The 20,967-nt window shown below is 52.0% G+C and overlaps 1 protein-coding gene across 1 annotated transcript in view; it reads right to left on the reverse strand.

Moving 5' to 3' along the window:
• Nucleotides 1–537: 537 nt before the first annotated feature.
• Nucleotides 538–20,967, reverse strand: part of SMAD6 (SMAD family member 6) — an 85,154-nt gene continuing 64,724 nt past the window's right edge. Inside the window, exon 4 of the mRNA XM_039469158.2 lies at nt 538–2,268. Within this exon, the coding sequence (XP_039325092.1) occupies nt 1,730–2,268 (539 nt within the window). The 3' untranslated portion in view covers nt 538–1,729. The remainder of the gene's footprint in view (nt 2,269–20,967) is intronic.

Here is a 20,967-nt window from a genome sequence, read left to right on the forward strand (position 1 = left end):
TCATCTGAGCCCAGGGAGTCTGAGGCTACAGTGAGTCATGATGGGGCCACTGCACTCCAGCCTGGCTGACAGAGTAAGACCCTGTCTCAAACAAAACAAAACAAAAAACCAGCAGCTTCACCCTTGCTCTGTTGATCACTTGCTCTGGGGAAGCCATGTTGCAAGGAGCCCAGTGGAGAGGCCCATGTGCAGGGATCTGAGGGATCTGCCAGCAGCTACGTGAGCGAGCCTGGAGAAGGTCCCCCAGACCCAGTCAAGACTCAGATGACTGCAGCCCTGGCCGACAGCTTGATGGCAACCTCACAAGAGACCCTGAGCCAGAACCACTTGGCCAAGCTGCTCCCAGATTCCTGACCTACAGAAACTGTGGGAGATAATAAATGTTAGTTATTTTAAGCTGCTAAGTTTGGGGATAATTTATTATGCAGCAAAAGATAATACATAGGACTTCTCAGAGCACTTAATATGTTAATATAAATGTCCAAGAAAAAAGATATACAATGCAACATTCCTCTTCATTATCTGGCCAAGGAGACCTTCTTCTTCTTTTTTTTTTTTTTTTTTTTTTTTTTGAGAATATTCTTCAGAAAGCTGATCTAATGATGTGGCTCTGGTCCTACAATTTGATGTAACTTCGAACCTTGATTTTGTCTCACGAGCAAGTCATTTATCCTTCCAGAACCTCCAGTTTTCCCTTTTACAAAGTAGAAATAAACCATCTGCCTTTACATAAATCATTAATACAGCCCTGGGTAGGCAGATTCTGAGCTGTTTTTGGCTGGGGGTGGGAAATAGCCTGTCTAGGTCCTAAGAGAATCTACTCACCATGGGGCTCCAGATGGTTCTGCAAGGTGGCAGGTGGGTTCAAGGCCCATTTCAGTCTTTGCTCCCCAGGCCGTTTCCACACAGTGGTGACCAGCAGTGTCTTCTTCAGGCTTGCTCCTAGCTCAGAGACGGTGGGTGTGGGCCTGGGCCCGTCTAGGCTAGGACGTGAACCTCCTCCATCAGACTGGAAGAGCCTGTCCAGGATAGGCTCCCTTTCCCCACCCCCATCGCTATCCGGGAGACACACCACAGCCATGGGCAGGAAGGAACAACAGAACCTTCTCTGGTTTACTTCAGAGTAAATGTGACTTTCCTCCCTTTGCCATTTGTTCTATCTTTATCCAATAAAAGGGAAACTCGCAAACTGAGGTGAAGTTTCGGGGTACATGACGGGCTGGAAATCTGCTGAAACCCTACCTGCCCCTCTTCGTAAAAAGAAGACAGTTAAAAAAAAAAAAAAAAAAAAAAAAAACTATAATGCGAATACTTTATTATCGAGTGACTGGTATTAGCTTTTTGTCTGGGCGTTAATAGCTCAAAAACCATACACCAAACCCAGGCTCTTCCACCTAGCTCTGCTGTATCTTTTTTTTTTTTTTAATATATATATATATATAAAAAGGAAAGAAGAGGAAGGAGGAAGAGAAAGAAAATATATCTGTATTGAAAGAATGATAAGCCAAAGTGCGTCTTTCTTGTTCTGTCCATATAAACACATTGCACCATACATAAATAATTACATTGTAAAAATGACTCCATAATTACAAGTATAATATATATTTCCATATAATATATAAAACTTTATATTAAATCTAGGTAGATGATATCTGGGGGTTTTCGTCCGTGGGGGCTGTGTCTCTGGGCATCGGCCCCTCTCGAGGCCGGCAGGTGGCGGTGGCCGCCGCTATCTGGGGTTGTTGAGGAGGATCTCCAGCCAGCAGGGGCAGGAGGTGATGAACTGCCGGGAGTAGCAGGGCCCCCAGCCCTTGGCGAAGCTGATGCGGACGCTGTTGGGGTCGTAGGGGCCGTCGGCGGCCTCGGGCTCGGGCGCGTGCTGCAGGCCCGAGCGCTCGAAGTCGAACACCTTGATGGAGAAGCCGGGCGGCACCTTGCGCACGACCAGGGCGCGGCCGCCGGGCACGTCCAGCGTCGGGGAGTTGACGAAGATGGGGTGCTCGCCGCGGTTGTAGGCCCACACGCCGTCCGGCTCCTTGCTGAGCAGGATGCCGAAGCCGATCTTGCTGCGCGTTCGCCGCACCGACTCGCTGCGCTGCTCCAGGTTGAGCTGGCCCAGGCAGAAGCCGCTGCCCTGAGGTAGGTCGTAGAAGATGCTGACGGCCTGGTCGTACACCGCGTAGAGGCGGCCCACGCGCGTCCGGTGCTCCCAGTACGCCACGCTGCACCAGTGGCTCGGCTTGGTGGCGTCCGGAGACATGCTGGCGTCTGCGGGACAAGCACAGGGACCGCCGCGTTATTTGGGGTGGGGAGGTGGGCGCTGCTGTCTGCACAGTGGGAGCTGGGTGAGGTTTCCAGCATCCAGTGGTCATGTGGGCACCGACTGTGTGCCAGGTTGTCCTCGGGAAATGCAGCACACAACGGGACATCTTTCACGCACGCAACCTCACACGAAGGAAGAAACAGAGGTAATGAGCCCCAGAGTGCCAGCCAGAGAGTACCCGCCGCATGCTAGGTGCTGTGAACGAATCGACGTGAACCCAACATACCCTGCCCCTGACTCTTCCGCTAGCAGGACAGAGACAACTGCCTGCACCCCGGAACGGGGACTGACTGTGGGGCACCCACCGTGACCAGGCGTGGAGCACTGACTTCTTACTCATCACAGCACATGGGACTCACTCGGTGCTCACGAGCACTCTGCAAGGACGCCACCTTCTCCTCGTTCTGCAGAGGAGGGCACCCTGCCAGGATTTGAACCCACTAGTGCAAGTCCCAACCTGACAGGGCTAGGCTCTTGGGGGATGGGAGCGTTGAAATCACCACATTCGAGGACTCAAGCACGAGGAGGCGGGCTGGGGGTGGGGGGAATTGCCCCAGGATCCCTTCCTGCCTGGAGCAGTGGGAGTCCTGCGGTGGCCTTGTTATAAATATGACTACCTGACTGCTCCCTGCCTCAGCCTCAGTCTCCTGGTACCGCCCACCTGAGTTGGCTTTCTTGGCAGGAAATGCAGGTTGGCACCAGAACTATAGTCACTTCTGCATGGCAGAGGAGCTGAGGGTCCCTAAATGACAAAGAAAATGGCTCCTTAAGGGCTCTGGAGATGGCCAGCAATTCTGAGGTGTGTGCTGCGCCTCTCTGGGCCTCAGTTTCCCCACTGCATAGCAAAGGGGTAGCTGTTACTGAAACCCCTTGTCACTCTGACTACGGGCATCTGTGTGTCTGGAGGAGTTTAACAATTTTCTGAGAGCAAAGTTCTGACCAGCACAGGCCAGGTGCTCCCTGCTCTCATGTGGCCAGCTTCTCAGATTCTGACATCTGGCCTTCCCTTGGAGCAAGGCCTGCTCACAGCTCTGAGAAGCAGGCAGGCACCCTAACTGCGCAGTGAGCTGACATGATTTGCCTGCCACACCTGCTTCCACACGGGTCCCTGGCCAGGCCTGTGCAGAGGGAGGCATTCTGCTGGAGGCTTGGCAGAGCAAAAAGAGGTGCTTCATGGCTGTTTCTCCGAGGAAAACGGATCGAAGTCCAACCAAATCCCAGAGGACAACAATTCTAACAGCTTCACCTGGGAGCTTGAGTGAGGCCAGCTCTGGCTGCCTTTGCCTTGCCCTGGCTTTGCCCCTGCCTAGAGGCCCCAGAAGAACGGGGTGGCAGGGCCCCTGACATCCCCTTACACACTGGGAGGCCCACCCAGCCACCTGGCAGGAAGCTCTCTGCCTCAGGGGCATCCTGGAGGCTGACTGCTCTGCTGTGGCTTTGGGCTGGGCACAGGCCCCATGAGTGTGCCCCTTGCCCTGTGCCTGGTACTGAGGTCCCAGCCACAGGTCCCCAAGTCTGCTGGTGATAACCCAAGTTCTCACACCAGTCCGCGGCTTGGATCATTTGGCCTCACAGTCTCCAGCGAGGCCTCTGAGGCTTTCAGCTGATGGTCAGGAGAGGAGGAAGAGGTCCTGCATCCTGCCCTCAACCGAACTGCCCCTTAGCCAGTGGGCAACAGTGACAGAAACAGCTCAAACCCATGGGAGGTCATCAGGCTGCAGGCACCAGGCCGGTTTCAGCAGGCAGGCAGTTGGAAACAGCCAGACTGAGATCCAGCCACCCCATGCCAGTGCCCCTCTCCCCACCCATCTATCTGGCATAGGTCTGGGAGCCCCCAGGGGCCAGAAAAGCAGCACTGTGCCAGCCTGGCCATGAAACTCCAGTACCCACACTGCTCACCAACCAACAAGAATTCCATGAGTGTGCCAGGTAGGGATGCAAAGAGGCGATGCCTGGAGTACGCTGGGAGACAGGACGGGCAACAGCGTCCATGGGTGCCTTCTACGAGCTACACCCCTTTTTCACAACAGCCTCGTTTCACCTCTACTAGCACCCCATTTCACAGGTGAGGAAACTGAGGCCCGGGGTACACACCAGTGAATGCTGGGGCCGCCTCAGTGCTAGGCCACATTCTAGAGGGGAGCTCTTCTCCACTCTGCAGAGTGTTCAGCCCGGGCCCCTCCCTAAAACCTGTGCACTAAGCGAGTCCCTCTCCCTCCCTAAGCATCAGTTTCCCTATCGGTAACCATGACGGCTCTCATGGTCCGTGAGTCCTAGAGGTGACTTTCTACAAGCTGGGGCATCACTATTCCCACTCTTGGAGGACTCGCTTTACTCTCACTGAGGGAGCGGTCACTGCTGCCCTCTTCACAGACAAGGCTCTGAGACAGCTGCCCAGCCACAAAGTGACAGCAGTACCCTGTCCATGGAAAAAGGCAGAGTCTAGCTGGGGAAGGGCAGGGGCGCAGGGCATGGGTGGAGTGACTTTCTTTTTCCCAGCTTCTGAAAGGTTTCCGGCTGAGAAGTCTGGGAGGCTGAGGCAGGAGGGTTACTTGAGCCCAGGAGTTTAAGCCCAGCCAGGGCAACAAAGCAAGACCTCATCTCTATAAAAAAAAACTTTAAAAAATTAGCTGAGCATGATGGTGTACATCTGTAGTCCCAGTTACTCGGGGAGCTGAGACAGGAGGATTTCTTGAGCCCAAGACTTTGAAGTCACAGGGAATTGTCACTGTGGCCCTTCATTCCACAGAGACCGACCTTGTCTCAAAAAAAAAGCTTTTCGGCTGGGTGCGGTGGCTCACGCCTATAATCTCGGTACTTTGGGAGGCCAAGGCAGGCGGATCATGAGGTCAAGAATTTGAGGCCGGTCGCGGTGGCTCAAGCCTGTAATCCCAGCACTTTGGGAGGCCAAGGCGGGTGGATTACAAGGTCAAGAGATCGAGACCATCCTGGTCAACTTGGTGAAACCCCATCTCTACTAAAAATACAAAAAATTAGCTGGGCATGGTGGCGCGCGCCTGTAATCCCAGCTACTCAGGAGGCTGAGGCAGGAGAATTGCCTGAACCCAGGAGGCGGAGGTTGCGATGAGCCGAGATCGTGCCATTGCACTCCAGCCTGGATAACAAGAGCAAAACTCTGTCTCAAAAAAAAAAAAAAAAAAAAAAGAATTTGAGACCAGCCTGGCCAACATAGTGAAACCCCGTCTTCTACCAAAAACACAAAATAATAGCCGGGTGTGGTGGTGGGCACCTGTAATCCCAGCTACTCAGGAGGCTGAGACAGGAGAATCGCTTGAACCCCAGAGGCAGAGGTTGCAGCGAGCAGAGATCCCAGCCTGGGTAACAGAGTGAAACCCTGTCTCAAAAAAAAAAAAAAAGGAAGAAGAGGGAGAGGAGCGGAGGGGAGGAAAGGGGAGGGGAGGAAGCCTTTCCATTCAAGGACAGATGGGCTTCCTATCCCCCTCCTCTCAGTTGCCCCCACCCCAGCCAGGTCAAACTCCCCCCATACCCCCATCTCAAAACCTGTGTCCCCAGCCTAGCCCCAGCACTCCTTATGGTACCCTATGACTGGGGATGAAGCCACAGAGCTGCCCTTGGGCCTTGCCTGCCCCAGCCATCCAGCTCGGGGACACCCAGGGCAGGAGCAAGGCCCCATCCCCTGCAGCTTCCTTGGTTGAACAGACTGGGTTACACCTCATCAGGTCTGTGCTCCTAGCCGAGTCTCCCAAATTCAGGGAGACAGACTGCCACGTCTGGGAAGCCCTCTCTGACCTCTTCCCTCCTGGGGCATCTGAGCTGCAGCTCCTCCCTTGGCCTTAACAAGTGTCTGTGCTGCTGGTCACTGGCCCCCAATTGGTCTACACTCTCTGACTAGGAAGGGGTGGGTCTCCATTTATCCCAGGGCCTTGTATATCCCTAGGACACTCTCTTGGAACACGTTATTAGGTTGATGCAAAAGTAATCGTGGCTTTTGCCATTGCTTTCCATGGCAAAAGTCACGATTACTTTTGCACCAATCTAATAAAAAGGAAGGAGCCAGGAAATAAAACATGTCCCAGTACCTGCACATTGCCCTCACCCCGTGAGAATCCTGCCCAGCAGGTGGGCTGGTGGGCTCAGGCTCTTGGGCACTGAAGGGTGGTGGGTAAAAACTGAGGTCCCTTGTCTGATCCGGAGGGGGAGCCACCCACTCTCAGCCTCCCTGTCACCCCCCTACCCGCTCTCAGTCTCAGGACTTCAGAGCTTCAGTATCCGCCGACATTGTCTTATCCGGGAAGACCCAACACTTAGGGCTTCCACAAACCAACACGTTTTTTAACAGGGGAGTTGGGAATGACACAGGGTTACCACTGCAGCCTCGACCTCCCAGGCTCAAGCGATTCTCCCACCTCAGCCTCCCAAGTAGCTGGGACTACTAGAGGTGCCCACCACCACACTCAGCTTTTTTTTTTTTTTTTTTTTTTTAAATGTAGAAACAGGGTTTCACCACGTTGCTCAGGCTGGTCTTGAACTCCTGGACCCAAGCAATCTGCTGTCCTGTTCTCCCAAGTGTTGGAATGACAGGCATGAGCCACTGCACCTGACCTACCACTGCTTTATTTTGCCACGTACAGACTTATTTTCTAACTTATTTTTATTTCTTTCACCATGGACCAATGAAAACTTAGTCTTGAGACTGACCTGTTGGGACCACAAATGGAGTCCAATAATCTGGTGCCCCAAAGACAGCACCCTGAGGGACGTCGAAGGACTTGCCCAAGGACACACGGCAGGGGGCGGCAGACCTACGGCCAGAACTTGAGAGCCCAGAATTCTACTTTAACCCATGCTGCATGATCTAAAAGGTTTCCCAGTGAGACCGACCTAAGGCTGCCACCACGGACTGGATGTGTGGCCATCAATCGATACACTGCTAATGTCCCCAAACCTCAGTCTCCCTGTTTGTAAAAGCACTGATTCCTAATAAAGTGCCCCACCATTCACACATGGTGAATTTTGAATTTTCTGGAAACTCCAGCAAAATCAGCTGGGTGCAGAAGGAAGGAGCTACCTTGTTTACGGGCCCCGGTGTTGGCCTTACCCTTCAGGGGCCAGGGATCTTTAGTGGGGCCGGGGGTCATGGCCCAGGGTCACCACTATGGACGGTCTCAATAGTACTGTGGTGACAAGGCCCTCTGCAAACTGCCAAGCATTGTACAAATGTTAGGGCTTGGCCATTAGCCTGGCACCTAGGGTGGAAGAGGTGCTCAGTGAGTGACGGAACGGAAGAACAAAGCAATGAATGCCTGAATGTCTCCATTCCCTCACACACGTGCATTCAGATTTCATGTGGGGTGTCCAACACAAGCTGACATGCTCTCTGTGACACCACGAGAAGGTGGCGCCCCCCCTAACCCATGGTCTCCCCTCTGTACTTCCCACAGCTGCACAGCCCCTCCTGCTACATCTCTGAGTCATAAGCCTGGGCTGCCACTCAGGTGAGGGGACAGTCTCTTGCAGAAGGATCTTTTTCTCCTGGTGGCTCTTAGGTTGTGGCACCGCCATCTCCCACAGCCATCAGCCTAATTAGGAACCAGCTCTTTAATTGCAAATAAATACCAGGGAGTCAGACCCGAGTGAACAACATCAAAGATGACCGAGCTTTGACCGAAACTCCCGCTCGCTGCCCCCTGCTCAGGGCCTGGCCTAGTTCCCAGCCCTGCTGGGTCCTGCTGGGTCCTGCTGGGAGGGTTCTGTGGGGAGGAGGAGAGGAGCTGTGTCTGGGGTGGATCTGGCAGAGTGGCACTAACCTGGGAGGAGTCCTGTGTCCTGGCCCTGATCAGCAGGTCATCTCCCTCCTCTGGCCTCAGTCTTCCCATCTGAACAATGACATCATTACTCTCCCCAGCTCTAAATTTCCATGATTTAGTTAACGTTCCTAGGACTAGCAGCTCTAGTCCTAACCACCGAAACTCGCTCAGATATCTATCAACAGAAAACCGATAAACAAAAACTAGGCACATCCAGCCAGTGGAACACTACTCACCAAGAAAAAGGAGCAAGCTACTGACACCAGCAACAAGGTGCATGAATCTGAAGGGCATCCTGCTGAGTGCAGGAAGCCAGACACAGAAGGTTCATGGTGCATTTCCACTGAGGCAAAACTCTTGAGAAGGTCAACTAATCTACGGTGCTGTAAATCAGAACAGTGGCTGGGTGCAGAGGCTCATGCCTATAATCCTACCACTTCGGGAGGCCAAGGCGGGCAGATCACATGAGGTCGGGAGTTTGAAACCAGCCTAGCCAACATGGTGAAACCCCATCTCTATTAAAAATACAAAAATTAGCCAAGTGTGTTGGCCCACGCCTGTAATCCCAGCTACTCGGGAGGCTGAAGCAGAAGAATCGCTTGAACTGGGAGACAGAGGTTACAGTGAGGCGAGATCACGCCACTGCACTCCAGCTTAGGTGACAGAGCAAGACTCTGTCTCAAAAAAAAAAAAAAAAAAAAAAAAAAAGCCAGGTGTGGTGGCGGGCACCTGTAATCCCAGCTACTCAGGAGGCTGAGGCAGGAGAAGAGCTAAAACCCAGGAGGCAGAAGTTGCAGTGAGCCAAGATCATGCCATTGCACTCGAGCCTGGGCAACATGAGTGAAACTCTGTCTCAAAAATAAATAAATAAATAAATAAATAAATAAAGCCAATCAGAACAGTGGGGAGAGGAAGATGGCTGGGAAGAAGCATAAGAGAATTTTCCAGCATGATGGAAATGTCTGATTTCTTGATTGGAACCATGAGAACTTGGGCATCTGTGCTGTAAAAAGCCACACCCTGTACACTTAAGAGCTGTGGATCTCATTTTAGGTATGATACCTTGAAAAATCAAAAAGAAGAAAGTGGCAATCCTGTGGCTGTCCTAGAGTGGCCCCAGCAGGGCTCCACAGTGGCTCAGGGGACAAGCCCTGTTCCCTGGCTCTCAGTGGCACCCACATTCCTGCCACCAGAGGGTGGTGGCTGTCTGTGCCGAGGAGGAGGAGGAGGCGACTGGCCCCAACAATAGGCCTTCTCCCCTGCACAGAAATCGGCCCCTCCGTGGCTAGCATTCTTTCCTCTTGGCCTCTCTGCCCAGGGAGGGTGCTGTGAGCCCAACATGTAATTTTGTGGGGGCGCGGGGGCACCAAGGGGGCTGACTGCAGTCTGAGGGAGGCGGGGAGTGCTGAAATCCCAAGAAAAGCCTTTTGCTTCTTCGAATCAGCAGTTTTCTGTCAAAACAAAGGCCAGGAACGTTCCTGTGTGCTCCCCCGTGGACTGCATGCTCCAAAAGCCTGAGCACAAACTGCAGCCTGCTTTCTTCCGCCTTCCCGCTTTCCTTTTGGCCAGACTGCCCCGGACTCAGCCATCCCCTGCAGGAACCAGCGACGTGCCCAGCTTAGACTCCAGGGTTCAAGCCATTCTCGGGAGGCTGAGCCTGAGTCCTCCGGGTCTTCGGGGGTCAGGCTGGCGGTCCCTGCTCCTTCACCTTCCAAGTCTTTGCTGCTGCTTCACACCCACCTGGGCCACAGCAGCCACCCAGGTGGTTCTCTAGGGCTGCACAGAAAGGGACCCACTCAGCCCCTCGTTAATGGGCCAGAAACAAGGGCAGACAGGCCCAGACCCCACTGAGAGCGAAGAAGAGGTACTCGAAGTCTCAGAAGCCCAGAGAGGTTAAGTGACTTGCCCAGGGTCACCCAGCAAGTTGGTGGCAGAGCTGAAGAGGGGCCCAGGGCTGGCTTTTTCAATCTCCTTTGCACAGGGCTGCACTGAGGCCTCCCACCCCCCTGGAAAACTCCTTTCTTCTGTCCCGTGTCATGCCTGTGGCTTCAAGTTCCTGTCCAACCGGCAGCTTTTCATCTGTGGCTTCCAGGCCTGGGAGTAATTACGTGGCCCTGCATCTGGTTAACCTAACACCCCTTTTAAAGCCTTGTTTGCCCATTAGATAAGTAGTTTTTGTTATCAAACTTAGAGGGAAAAAGGAGTTTCCACTTAAGTCTCCTTTGTCATTTTAAGCTACAGAAATGGCTTCAGGTTTTGCAGCAAGTCTAGAGATGCAGCATTAATTAGATGCTCTTTTTCTTTTCTTTGTGAAAGGAGGGGAAGATCAGTTCTTTATCTACCGGGCTCCGGTAGTAAAAGCAGAGAAGCAATATGTAGAGGGCCCTGTTAATGGTCAACGGCTTAGAACGAGCCTCTCTGCTGAGCTCTTTCCAAAAGCTGGGCCCAGCTGACAGGAGTTTCCTCTTGTTCCCTCCCACCCACCCCTCCCCACCCCCAACCTCAACTCCAGCACCTTTGGCTCCTAGAGGAAGTCCAGCTTCCAAGGGGAAGTTCCTAATCGGTCATTACATCACGGGCGGTCTGGCCACCACCGCAGCCTGCCTGCACAGGGCCCACCTCGGGGTTCTTTTGGCGGCTGGGCTCTACACTGGCCACCACCCTGCAGACAGCTGCTCAGCTGGTCTGCTGGGGGTGGACGAACACCCACAAGACAGGGAGTGTGACGGGAACAGGGAGGCCGAGTGACAGCATCAGGAGGAGGGACACGGAGGAACGTGCAGTCCACATGGCTGAAGTGCAAAAACAGGCCCAGAGGTAAAGTGACTTGCCAAGATCACAGTGGAAATTAGCAACCCAGCTGGGACCAGGATGTCTCCTGCATAGGGTTACAAGCATGGACTCAGGAGCAAAGGTGCCTGCGTGTGAATCCCAGCTCTGCCACTCAGCAGCTGTGAAATCTTAGGCAAGTGCCTTCACCCTTCTAGGCCTCAGTTTCCTAACCTGTAACACCGGGATACAATCACTGGTTACTTCATCAGGGTGTCAGGATTAATTTCAAGTGTGTCAAACAATACCTGGCTCAAAAGAGGCATTGCATCATTTATGATTACTAATATTATTACCACCATGCAGCCTTATTTACATATGTATATAAATTATATGATAGAGTGACTCGGCCTGTATAGTTCATAAGGGTATTCATATTCGGTAGTAACACCTGCAAACATAGTATCTGCCAGTGGAGTTGAGAATCAAGGGGAAGTAATAGTAGTCATGATAATGTAATAAACTAGCTCACATTTAAGCAACCCTTACCAAATAACAGGCAGCGTCTGAAACCCTTAAAATGCACTACCTCAACATTCATTCTCCCATCTTTTTATTTATTTATTTTTTGAGATGGAGTCCCGCTGTGTCGCCCAGGCTGGAGTGCAGTGGCTCTATGTCGGCTCACTGCAACCTCCGCTTCCTGGGTTCAAGCAATTCCCTGCCTCAGCCTCCCGAGTAGCTGGGATTACAGGTGCCTGCCACCACGCCTGGCAAATTTTTATTTTTAGTAGAGATGGAGTTTCAGCATCTTGGCCAGGCTGGTCTTGAACTCCTGACCTCAGGATCCACCGGTCTCAGCCTCCCAAAGTGTTGGGATTACAGGTGTAAGCCACTGCGCCAGCCAATTCTCCCATCTTAAGATAAGACAGCTGAGACCTGAAAGTCTGGAAACATATCCCAACTCCTCAGCCAGGAAGCTGCAAAGTGGGATTTGAGCTTCCATCCATCTAGGCTTAGAGGCGTGGACTCCTTGCATTACTCCTGCGGTTGCAACGTGTGGGCTGCACAATCCGAGAGGACGTCAGGGCAATGGCACAGAGAGCATGCTGTAAGAAGCCAGCCACGTCCATTCCAAGTTATCACGTGGGGGTTCAGCAAATACTGGACGTTAAAAGGGGTCCTCAGGGGTGATAGCGCTGATGACACTGCCCCCGAGACATGCTGTCCACCTTCCTGGGAGGGCAGTGGGCTTTTCAAATACCACGCCCTAACAGCTATTTCTGGCCCCCTATGCAGCCCTGTAAACACACTTTTAGGCTTTTTTTTTTTTTTTTTTTGAGATGGAGTTGCACTTTTGTTGCCCAGGCTGGAGTGCAATGGAGTAATCTTGGCTCACTGCAACCTCCACCTCCTGGGTTCAAGCAATTCTTCTGCCTCAGCCTCCTGAGTAGCTGGGATTACAGGCGCGCACCACCATGCCCAGCTAATTTTGTATTTTTAGTAGAGATGGGGTTTTCCGTGTTGGTCAGGCTGGTCTCGAACTCCTGACCTCAGGTGATCCTCCCACCTCAGCCTCCCAAAGTGCTGGGATTACAGGTGTGAGCCACCACACCTGGCCGCTTTTTGGCTTTTTAGTTTCTCCCCCACACTCAAACATTCTGCCCCTCTAAAATGCAAAAATGAGTATTTCGTAGATGGGCTACACTCATGATAATTCGTCTTGGAAAAGGGTTACTAGCCCTGGATAGTCCCTGGGGAGTGGGAGGCGCTCTACACTCTTCATTCATGATCCTTTTTGAACTGTGCAAGTCCAGGAGGCAGAATCATCCCCATCCTCAGGACAGACCCAAAGTCAGAGTGCAGCACAGGAATCCTGATGGACCAGCCTGCCCCTGAGCCCACTGTCTCTCCACTGGGCCCTCCTTGGTGCTGTCATATGCTCCCTGAGCTCTCTGGGGGTGGTATCCAGAGTCCCCCAGTTGCAGGAGGGGTTTAGGAGTGATCTGGGCTGTCCTGACGGTCAAAGGCCACCTGGCTGGGCTGTACCCAGCCTTCTGGAGACTGAGCGTCTTCTGCAGGCTTTTCTCTACGGAAAGGCCTTTCTTTCAGCCTCGGCGCCCCGACGGCAGCCTGTTCGGCACCACGCGTCTCTGGCGGAACAAAGCGGTGGCCTGGGCTGTGATGGGTAAGGTTTCCATTCTTTTATCTCTTGCAGTACTCAAACAAATCCTGAACAGATGAACTCATCTTGCAATGACACAAAACAAGCTTTTTTGCCCAGGTTCTAATACACGGGTCTGCTCAGTGTCTCCTCCACAGACAGTTCCCCCAGGAGCTATTAGGCCTTACCACTCCAATGGCAAGGGGACCCACCAGAGGATCAAACCTGGGGCCCCACTCCCATAAGCATGCCTCTACCTGCAGCTCACCCATCTGGCCCTGCTAAGACTGTTCTGGGTGTCCAGGGCCCAGGCAGCATGACTGTTCTCTCCAGGTCCTGGAGCTCTGTGGTACAGGCTCCCTTCTTTACTGCACTCTCTGCAGGCAGCTGTAGCTGCGAAGAGCCACACGGAGGCTGGTGGCAGAGCTATCTCCTGCATCAAAGGACGCATCCATCAGACTCTGCACCAGAAACAGTGGTGCTGCCCTCTTAAAAGAAACCCCAACAACTTAAGCCTGAAAAGGACAAGACCACCTGGCAAGCAAACAGGGAGCCCCTCAGGCCCTTGGGAAGAAAAGGAGCCCCGGTGGGGGAACTCTGGTTCCCTGTGTCCTGGCGGGAAGGAGGGTGGACAGGGAGAGCCAGGGCAAGATAAGCAGATTATAAAATCAGCCCCAGTTTTGAGAAGGAACCAGTTTCTGCAACAAAAGCCTCTGAACTTTGCTCCCATTCCAAGTCCTCTTTTGTTTTAACACAAAGTCAGACTCCGGAGTGTGTTTGTTTGTTTTCTTACTCAGAGACCACCTGGGGTGGGAAAGCCTTGCTTTCATTATTGCCTTTGGAAAGATTCTAAAATGACAGTGTACAAGACAATGAAGCTGGGTACCTTGGTTCCCAGGTGGCAGTTGTGAGATGGGAAGGGGCCCCCAAATCCTCCCAGCCTGTGGGTCTGCACTGCCTATGGCCAAACTGCTAGATTCACTCTTACATCAGGCATTAAATGCCCAGTTTCTCCAACTGAACACAACCCTGATGTCCCTGGTTAATCTGAGACCATAGACACAAAATTGGCCCTTTAGGGGTTCAGAGAGGGACAGCTTGGGCATGCATCAGAGGTGCAGGGATGCCGGTTTGTAGCAGATGATGGTATGCTTCAAGAAAGCGCTTCTCAGCGCAGCGTGGTGGCTCACACCTGTAATCCCAGCACTTTGGGAGGCCAAGGCGGGTGGATCGCCTGAGGTCAGGAGTTCAAGACCAGCCTGGCCAACATGGTGAAACCCTATCTCTACTAAAAAGACAAAAATTAACTGGGCACCTGTTATCCCAGCTACTCGGGAGGCTGAGGCAGGAGAACTGCTTGAACCCCGGAGGTGGAGGTTGCAGTGAGCCGAGACAGCGCCACTGTACCCTGGGCGACAGAGTGAGACTCCATCTCAAAATATGTGTGTTTCTCAAATACAATGTGTTTTTTGGGAAAACCTACTACCTTAGACTTCTTAGACCCAATATAAAGCCATAAAAGCAAAGTACCTAAAAATTGCCCTCAATTAGCCTGTCTCAGCTCTCAGGAACAGGCACCCACACTGGTGCAGAAACGTCCCAGGAGGTAACCAGGTAAGGTACCCACAACCCAGCACCCTCAAATGCTTGGCCTCACCATCTCCTGCCACACTCAGTGTGAATTTCATCCATCCCACTCTCTTGATCTGGAATGCTTCCTGAGACCACAGTTGATGGAGAGGTGAACTGGTGCAAATCTTCACAGCCATGTTACTGTGGGCAGGTGACCACATCTCTGAGAACCAGGACCAGCTACCTAATTTTGAGGGCCCAGTGAAAAATGAAAATGTAGAGCCCCTTGTTCCAAAATTATTAAGATTTTCAAAATGGCGAAAGCAGAGCATTAAGTTAAGCAGAGACCCCTTCCAAGCAAGAGCCCTGAGTTACCCCATACATGGAACACCCATGGAGCAGGCCCTGCCAAGGGGTGGTTTCCTCCAGGAGATTACCTAACTCACAGGGGTTAAGGTACTTAGAGAAGGGCCTGACAACAGTAACCAGGACTCGGGTGACCATGAGTTTCCTTCCCCATTCCCCATACTTGTCAGAAACTTGCTAAACCATCCAGACACCACTGTCACCTCCTTTGGAAAGCCCTTGGGTCTGAATCACACGCCCCTCTTCTGTGACACTTTAATTTCTGCTGTCAACAGAGGGTATGTGTCTCCACCCAACTCATCCACCAGCGGGATGGCCTGGGATTCAGCTGGCCTGATCTCTCCTCTCCTCTCCAAGGACCTGGTACTGTGTGGCCTAACAGAGGTGCTCTCAGCAATGGGGAACTGAATATAAAAATTCAGAGGCTAGAAGGGGTTTTGGAAAGTCATCTGCCTGCTTTCAAACCCAGCCCCAGGTTTGAAAATGGCACTGTGGCAATATTGTTCCCATTGAACAGATGGTACTACTGATGCTCAGACGTCAGGATGTTAGGTAGGTGGGGAGAACCATTATCCCCATTGGCTGATCCTCATGATGCAGCCTAGTTAACAGAATGACAAATTAGCTTACTATGTGTGAGGCTTGTTTTAGTGGAACAAAATAAAATAAAATCCCCTAAAGCCTACAAGTCATCTTACCTGGCAATGGGGGTGGATTTAATTTCTCTGGCTTACTAAGTCTATGAAGGTAAATGGGACAGGGAACATGGCTTTGAATGGAAAAGCAAAGAATGGGGTGGAGGAGCTGGTTTTCTCATTTGCAAACTCTCAAACGCAAGCCTCATCTAACACCAGTTTGTTCTTATTTACCAACTAGACAGAATCGTGTGACCTTTGCAAGTCAGATATACCTGCCTCGTTTTACACTAAAGATATAGGCTGGATGTGGTGGCTCACGCCTATAATTCCAACACTTTGGGAGGCCATGGTGAGAGGATCACTTGAGCCCAGAAGTTCGAGATCAGCCCTGGCAACATAGCAAGTTCCCATCTCTACCCAAAAAAAAAAAAAAAAAATTATCCAGGCATGGTAGCATGCTCCAGTAGTCCCAGATACTCTGGAGGCTGAGTTGGGAGAATCACTTGAGCCCAGGAAGCCGAAGCTGCAGTGAGCCGTGACTGCACCACTGCACTCCAGCCTGGGCAACAGAACAAGACCCTGTGTCTCAAAAAAAAAAAAAAAAAAAGATGCAGCTTGGAATAATCACTCCAAAATTAAAAGTACAAAAATGGGGCACTAGATAATAATTCTTGCATTAAATCCTTTCCTTTAAAATAGCCTTTTAATCCACACCTCTTTGGTGAATGCAGAGGTCTATGCACTGAATTTTCTTAAAGTGAGGATTGCCTCGATAGATCTTGGGCTATTTCTGGAACAAACAGGAATGCTTTATAATTAGCAAAAGGCTAATATTGACTGGAGAGATTATTAATCCACAATTAAATACTAATATTTACTGCAGAGAATGCAGTAACATAAGACTTAAGCGTTCCCAACAAAAATGTTGCAAAATGCCCTACTGGCTTGGCAGAAGTGTACGGCTCGGCCATGGCTACCCGTCTATTCTCTGTGGCTGTGCTACTGTGCAGGCAAGTTGAAGCTGCTCGATGCATCCATGTCCAAGCATCCAAGCTGCCACGAAAGAGCTGCCTTGTTTGATCGGGGTGAAGGGTGCAGAGGAGGGAGAGACGGCCAACCAGTACGTCCATCCCACCAGGCCAATAGGCAGACACAGCCCCGCAGAGACCCCACGACCTACACCTCTACCCCAAGTCCAAGACTGGTTTCCAAGGCAGGAGGAGGCCAAGCTTGGTTCCCACAGCCCATGCCAAGAAGGTGGTTCTATCCTCATAGATGGTAATAGGGGGAGTATTCTTTTGAACTGTGGAAGGTTTCCCAATTCTGCAAGCCCATTCATGAATGACCTTGTTTTAGCTTATGGAATATAAAGCTCAGAGGTTTGGTGACTGCCCCGTGGCCCACAAGGTTAATGACAAAGCGATCAGATGTTCCTTCCGTTGCCACTGCCACTCGCCCAGCATCTTGGAGAAGGTGAGTTACTATCTCAGTAACAGTTTTCGTATTTCTCAGAGTGATTCTTTAGCCTGTTTCTGGGTAAAAGCACACACTGTGTGACTAAGACCAACACAGCAACAATAATGAGGCATCAATCACAATCGCCACCAGCTTCTATTTGGTCTTCTATCCCCAAGGTTAATCTTTCAGTGAAGATGGGCATGCCATGTTTTCCATGATACAGTTCATAACTGTAAACTTCTTCTAGAGAAGACAAGAGTCCCAGAGAGACATCTGGGCTGAACTTGATGATGGCAATGCCCAAGTGCCTTCTAGAATGGTCTCCCCCTCTGGAGGGCTGTTTGCAGCTACAGGGACCTACGTGATAGGTGGGAGGAGGGGGTGCCTTTCCTGAATCACAGGGAAGCCTTGCTGGGTAGAGTCTACCTAGCAAGCAACTTACATGCATGGGCCCAGCAAACATTGGCAAAGATTCGCTAAGTAGGGACCTTGCTTAGGGTACTGCAGACACCCTTTGTCGTCTCTGGGTCTCCTATGGGAATCCAGTGGCTACTGAGCACCTGTGTCCACACACCCCATCTCCTTCAATGCTGAGAACAATCCTAGGAGGCAGGTATCATTTTACAGAGGAGGAAATGGAGGCTCAGGGAGGTTAAGCCCCCTGCCTAAGGTCACACAGCCAACAAGCCCCAATCCGAACCCAGGGCAGCCAGACTCCGCAGCCATTCTTCCTGCCATTCATTTCTCTTCACAGAGTCCGTCCTGAACGGGGCTCTACTTCTAGCCTGTACCTAGTTCCAACTGGCAGTCAGCACAGTCCCTCTCCCTGAGGTCTCCCACGGGTATGACTCGCGCCTCCTCCACGAGGCTGGCGCCTGCCCCCTGCCCCCCATTCCTTCCTCTTCCCTTCCCCATGGGCACAAATGGCCCTGCAGGACGCCAGCGTCTGCATTCCTGGAGCACATGCCCAACTCAGGCTCACTAAGGAGGATCCTGAGTAATTCAGCCCATAAATCATGGCCATTGTGAATTTCCCTTTTAGCCACAGGCAAAGTCAAACTTTTCCTTCCCCCACTGTAGTTAACCACTCTTTGTTCACTGTATCTCTTTCAGCTCCGTCTGGCTGGGGGCCAGCTCTCAATTATTAATTAATCTGGGAGGCGCAGGTTGCATTCCTGGCCACCTAACCACTTCCTCCTCAGTGGGGAACTTGCAGGCCGGGCCTTTTGAGTTACATCAAGCGTCTCACAACATCCCAGCCCTGTCTTGTGGCCACTGCTGCAAGCAAGGACGCCTAAAACCAGAGATAAAGATAAAAGGAGAAAACCCGAATACCCAGAAGTCACCCTTCCCAGCTCCATCCCATAGCACCAACCCAACCTGCATGCCCCCATCATCATAAAGCCACGATGGACCTTGGTTTCTCTTGTCTGTGAAATGGGGAGATGGGCTGGGCGCGGTGGCTCACGCCTGTAATCCCAGCACTCTGGGAGGCCGAGGTGGGCAGATCACCTGAGGTCAGGAGCTCAAGACCAGCCTGACCAACATGGTAAAACCCCGTCTCTACTAAAAACACAAAAATTAGCAGGGTGTAGTGGTGGGCGCCTGTCATCCCAGCTACTCGGGAGGCTGAGGCAGGAGAACTGCTTGAACCGGGGAGGCAGAGGTCGTAGTGAGCCCAGCTTGTGCCACTGCACTGCAGCCTGGGCGACGGAGGGAGGCTCCGTTTCAAAAACAAACAAACAAAAAAAGAAACAAAGAAATGGGGAGTTGTTCCCCCACTGAGTAGGGCTGTGGTCTGTGTGTAGGAAGGGCCTATTAGCGAAATCAGCAAGCCCTCCCCTCTGGTAATTCTCGCCAGCCGGAAAGGGAGACACCAAGACTTCAGCAGCAGTGCTGAGGCTGGGCCAGAGCCGGGGCAGCTTCTCCCCTTCTCCACTCACTTTCTCCTCGCTGGATGAGGGAGAGTGCCAAGCGGCTGAGGTACAGGGGACAGCATGGGTGAGGGCTGCCACTCAGCCTTATTAAAGTCATTCAAGCGTCTTCAGAGGTAGTGAGGGAGAGGATAGACGTATGACCCCTTTTTGCTGGGTCAAGTTTTCAGGAGGCCTTTGCATGAACAAACACCCTGAGACACAAAGGGATCGACCCTGGTGTGAGATGGAGTAGGGCAATGAAACCCAGGGGTGAAATCTGAGCACAGTGTCTTTAATTGCTAAAAGTGAGAAAGGGCTTTCCCTCCTTTTAAGTTACAAGTTAGAATGGGCACTTGATGTCAGCAACAATGCTGAACCTTTGTTGCTAGCTGGATGGAAGCCATGAGATCACAGAAGGACAACAATGACAGAGGCAACCTACCACAGCAAGGACAAACACTTACGTGGTCACTGCCATCCAGTGTCCTAGCCTCGTTTTTGTCCTCTCCCTCCTCTGGACACATACACAGCTTACAGTATATGTCAACCTCACCCACAGTATCCACCGAGCTGTCAACTGTGACAGCTCCAAGGACTCAGCACCTTCGGATACACAGTCTAGGAAAGGTCTTTCAATCTCATGCTTTCTGCCTTCCATGTTATATCTGCTTTTGATGTGATAAGACAGATGACTTGGCCCCATGTCTTCACATACTCTAGGGAGGAAGGGATGCTTTTGTCTCTTGGCTTCCCTTCCCTACATACTGAGGCTTTCGGATAAAGCACGAATCCCACCAAGATAAATCACTGTGCGCATACAATAAAGTACCATTAATTAGGACTCATAAATCCAGAGTCTGTAATAATTCCGAAAGCAGCTGGGTCAAAGTAAAAAAAAAAAAAAAAAAAAAAAGTTTTGATAAACAAATGCAAAATATAAATAAGGTTCAGGAGAACTGTTTATCCTACTAGCACTGTATAAACAACTGGCATACCAATTACAAATCGCTCTTATCTGTTCTCGAAAGCAGATCTCTGCATGACCTCTAACAGGAAATAATATCCAGTTAGTATCACAGTCTATGGTATTTGGAAATCACAAAACCTGGTTTCTTAGACGGTAACCTTTTCAATCGCCTACCACCCAATCAGCCTGAATTGGTGAGGAGCCCCTGAGCTGTCACTGTTCTTTGCTCTGTGTATCTGGAAAGGAAGTCCCAGGGATGGCTGAGGCTCCCCAGCCATGCTCTGGTTCTCAGGGCCGCCCGGGAAGGAGCAGCAGCCCTTGGCTCTGGCATGCGAACATGCCACCCAGTTATCTCCATGCCCATCTTCGAGAAGCAGTGTTTCCTAGGGCGTCTGGCCAGGGGACCCTGCCAATACAGGCATTTCCAAACGGGCAGGGTGGGGCCCCACCCCTGAGTGGAAACCCCTCAGGCGTCAACTGCAGTAGGTGAACCAAGGACAACCCACGTTTGTGGCTTCCTTGGTGATTTTCACGTTAGCTGGGCCCCAGGTTCTCTCCCTGGGAGGAAGCAGCATTTCCAACCCTGGGAGGGACAGTAATCGTAATGAAGAGCGGGCGAGGGGCCCCAGATAAGCTGGGGAGTATGGGGTGGCAGGAAGAGGCCCTGGGCGAGGTGGTGAAGCCATCGAGTGGAGAGGGTGCGTCGGTCCTGGCGCGAGACGGACAGACTGCAAGGCCCCAGAGAGGTGGGCAGGGGGCCAAGCTGGAAATACCGAGGGCTGCTCCAGCTCGAGGAGACTGCCCTGCCAAGTCAGGGAGGCGGCACTGACGAGAGAATGGCAGGTTCCGGCCGGGACGGTCCCCAAGGGCACCGAGTCAGGAGCAACCGCCTGTGTCTCTGGGCACGTGGGGGCTGGAGCCATGCCAGGGAGACCCAGAGCCGCCAGTCTCCCCAGGGTGTCCCTGTCCTGGTGCTACCCTGCTGCCCACGGGCCTGAGGACCCC

The sequence above is a fragment of the Saimiri boliviensis genome, chromosome 2, assembly GCF_048565385.1.
Source record: "Saimiri boliviensis isolate mSaiBol1 chromosome 2, mSaiBol1.pri, whole genome shotgun sequence".
Lineage (NCBI taxonomy): Eukaryota > Metazoa > Chordata > Mammalia > Primates > Cebidae > Saimiri > Saimiri boliviensis.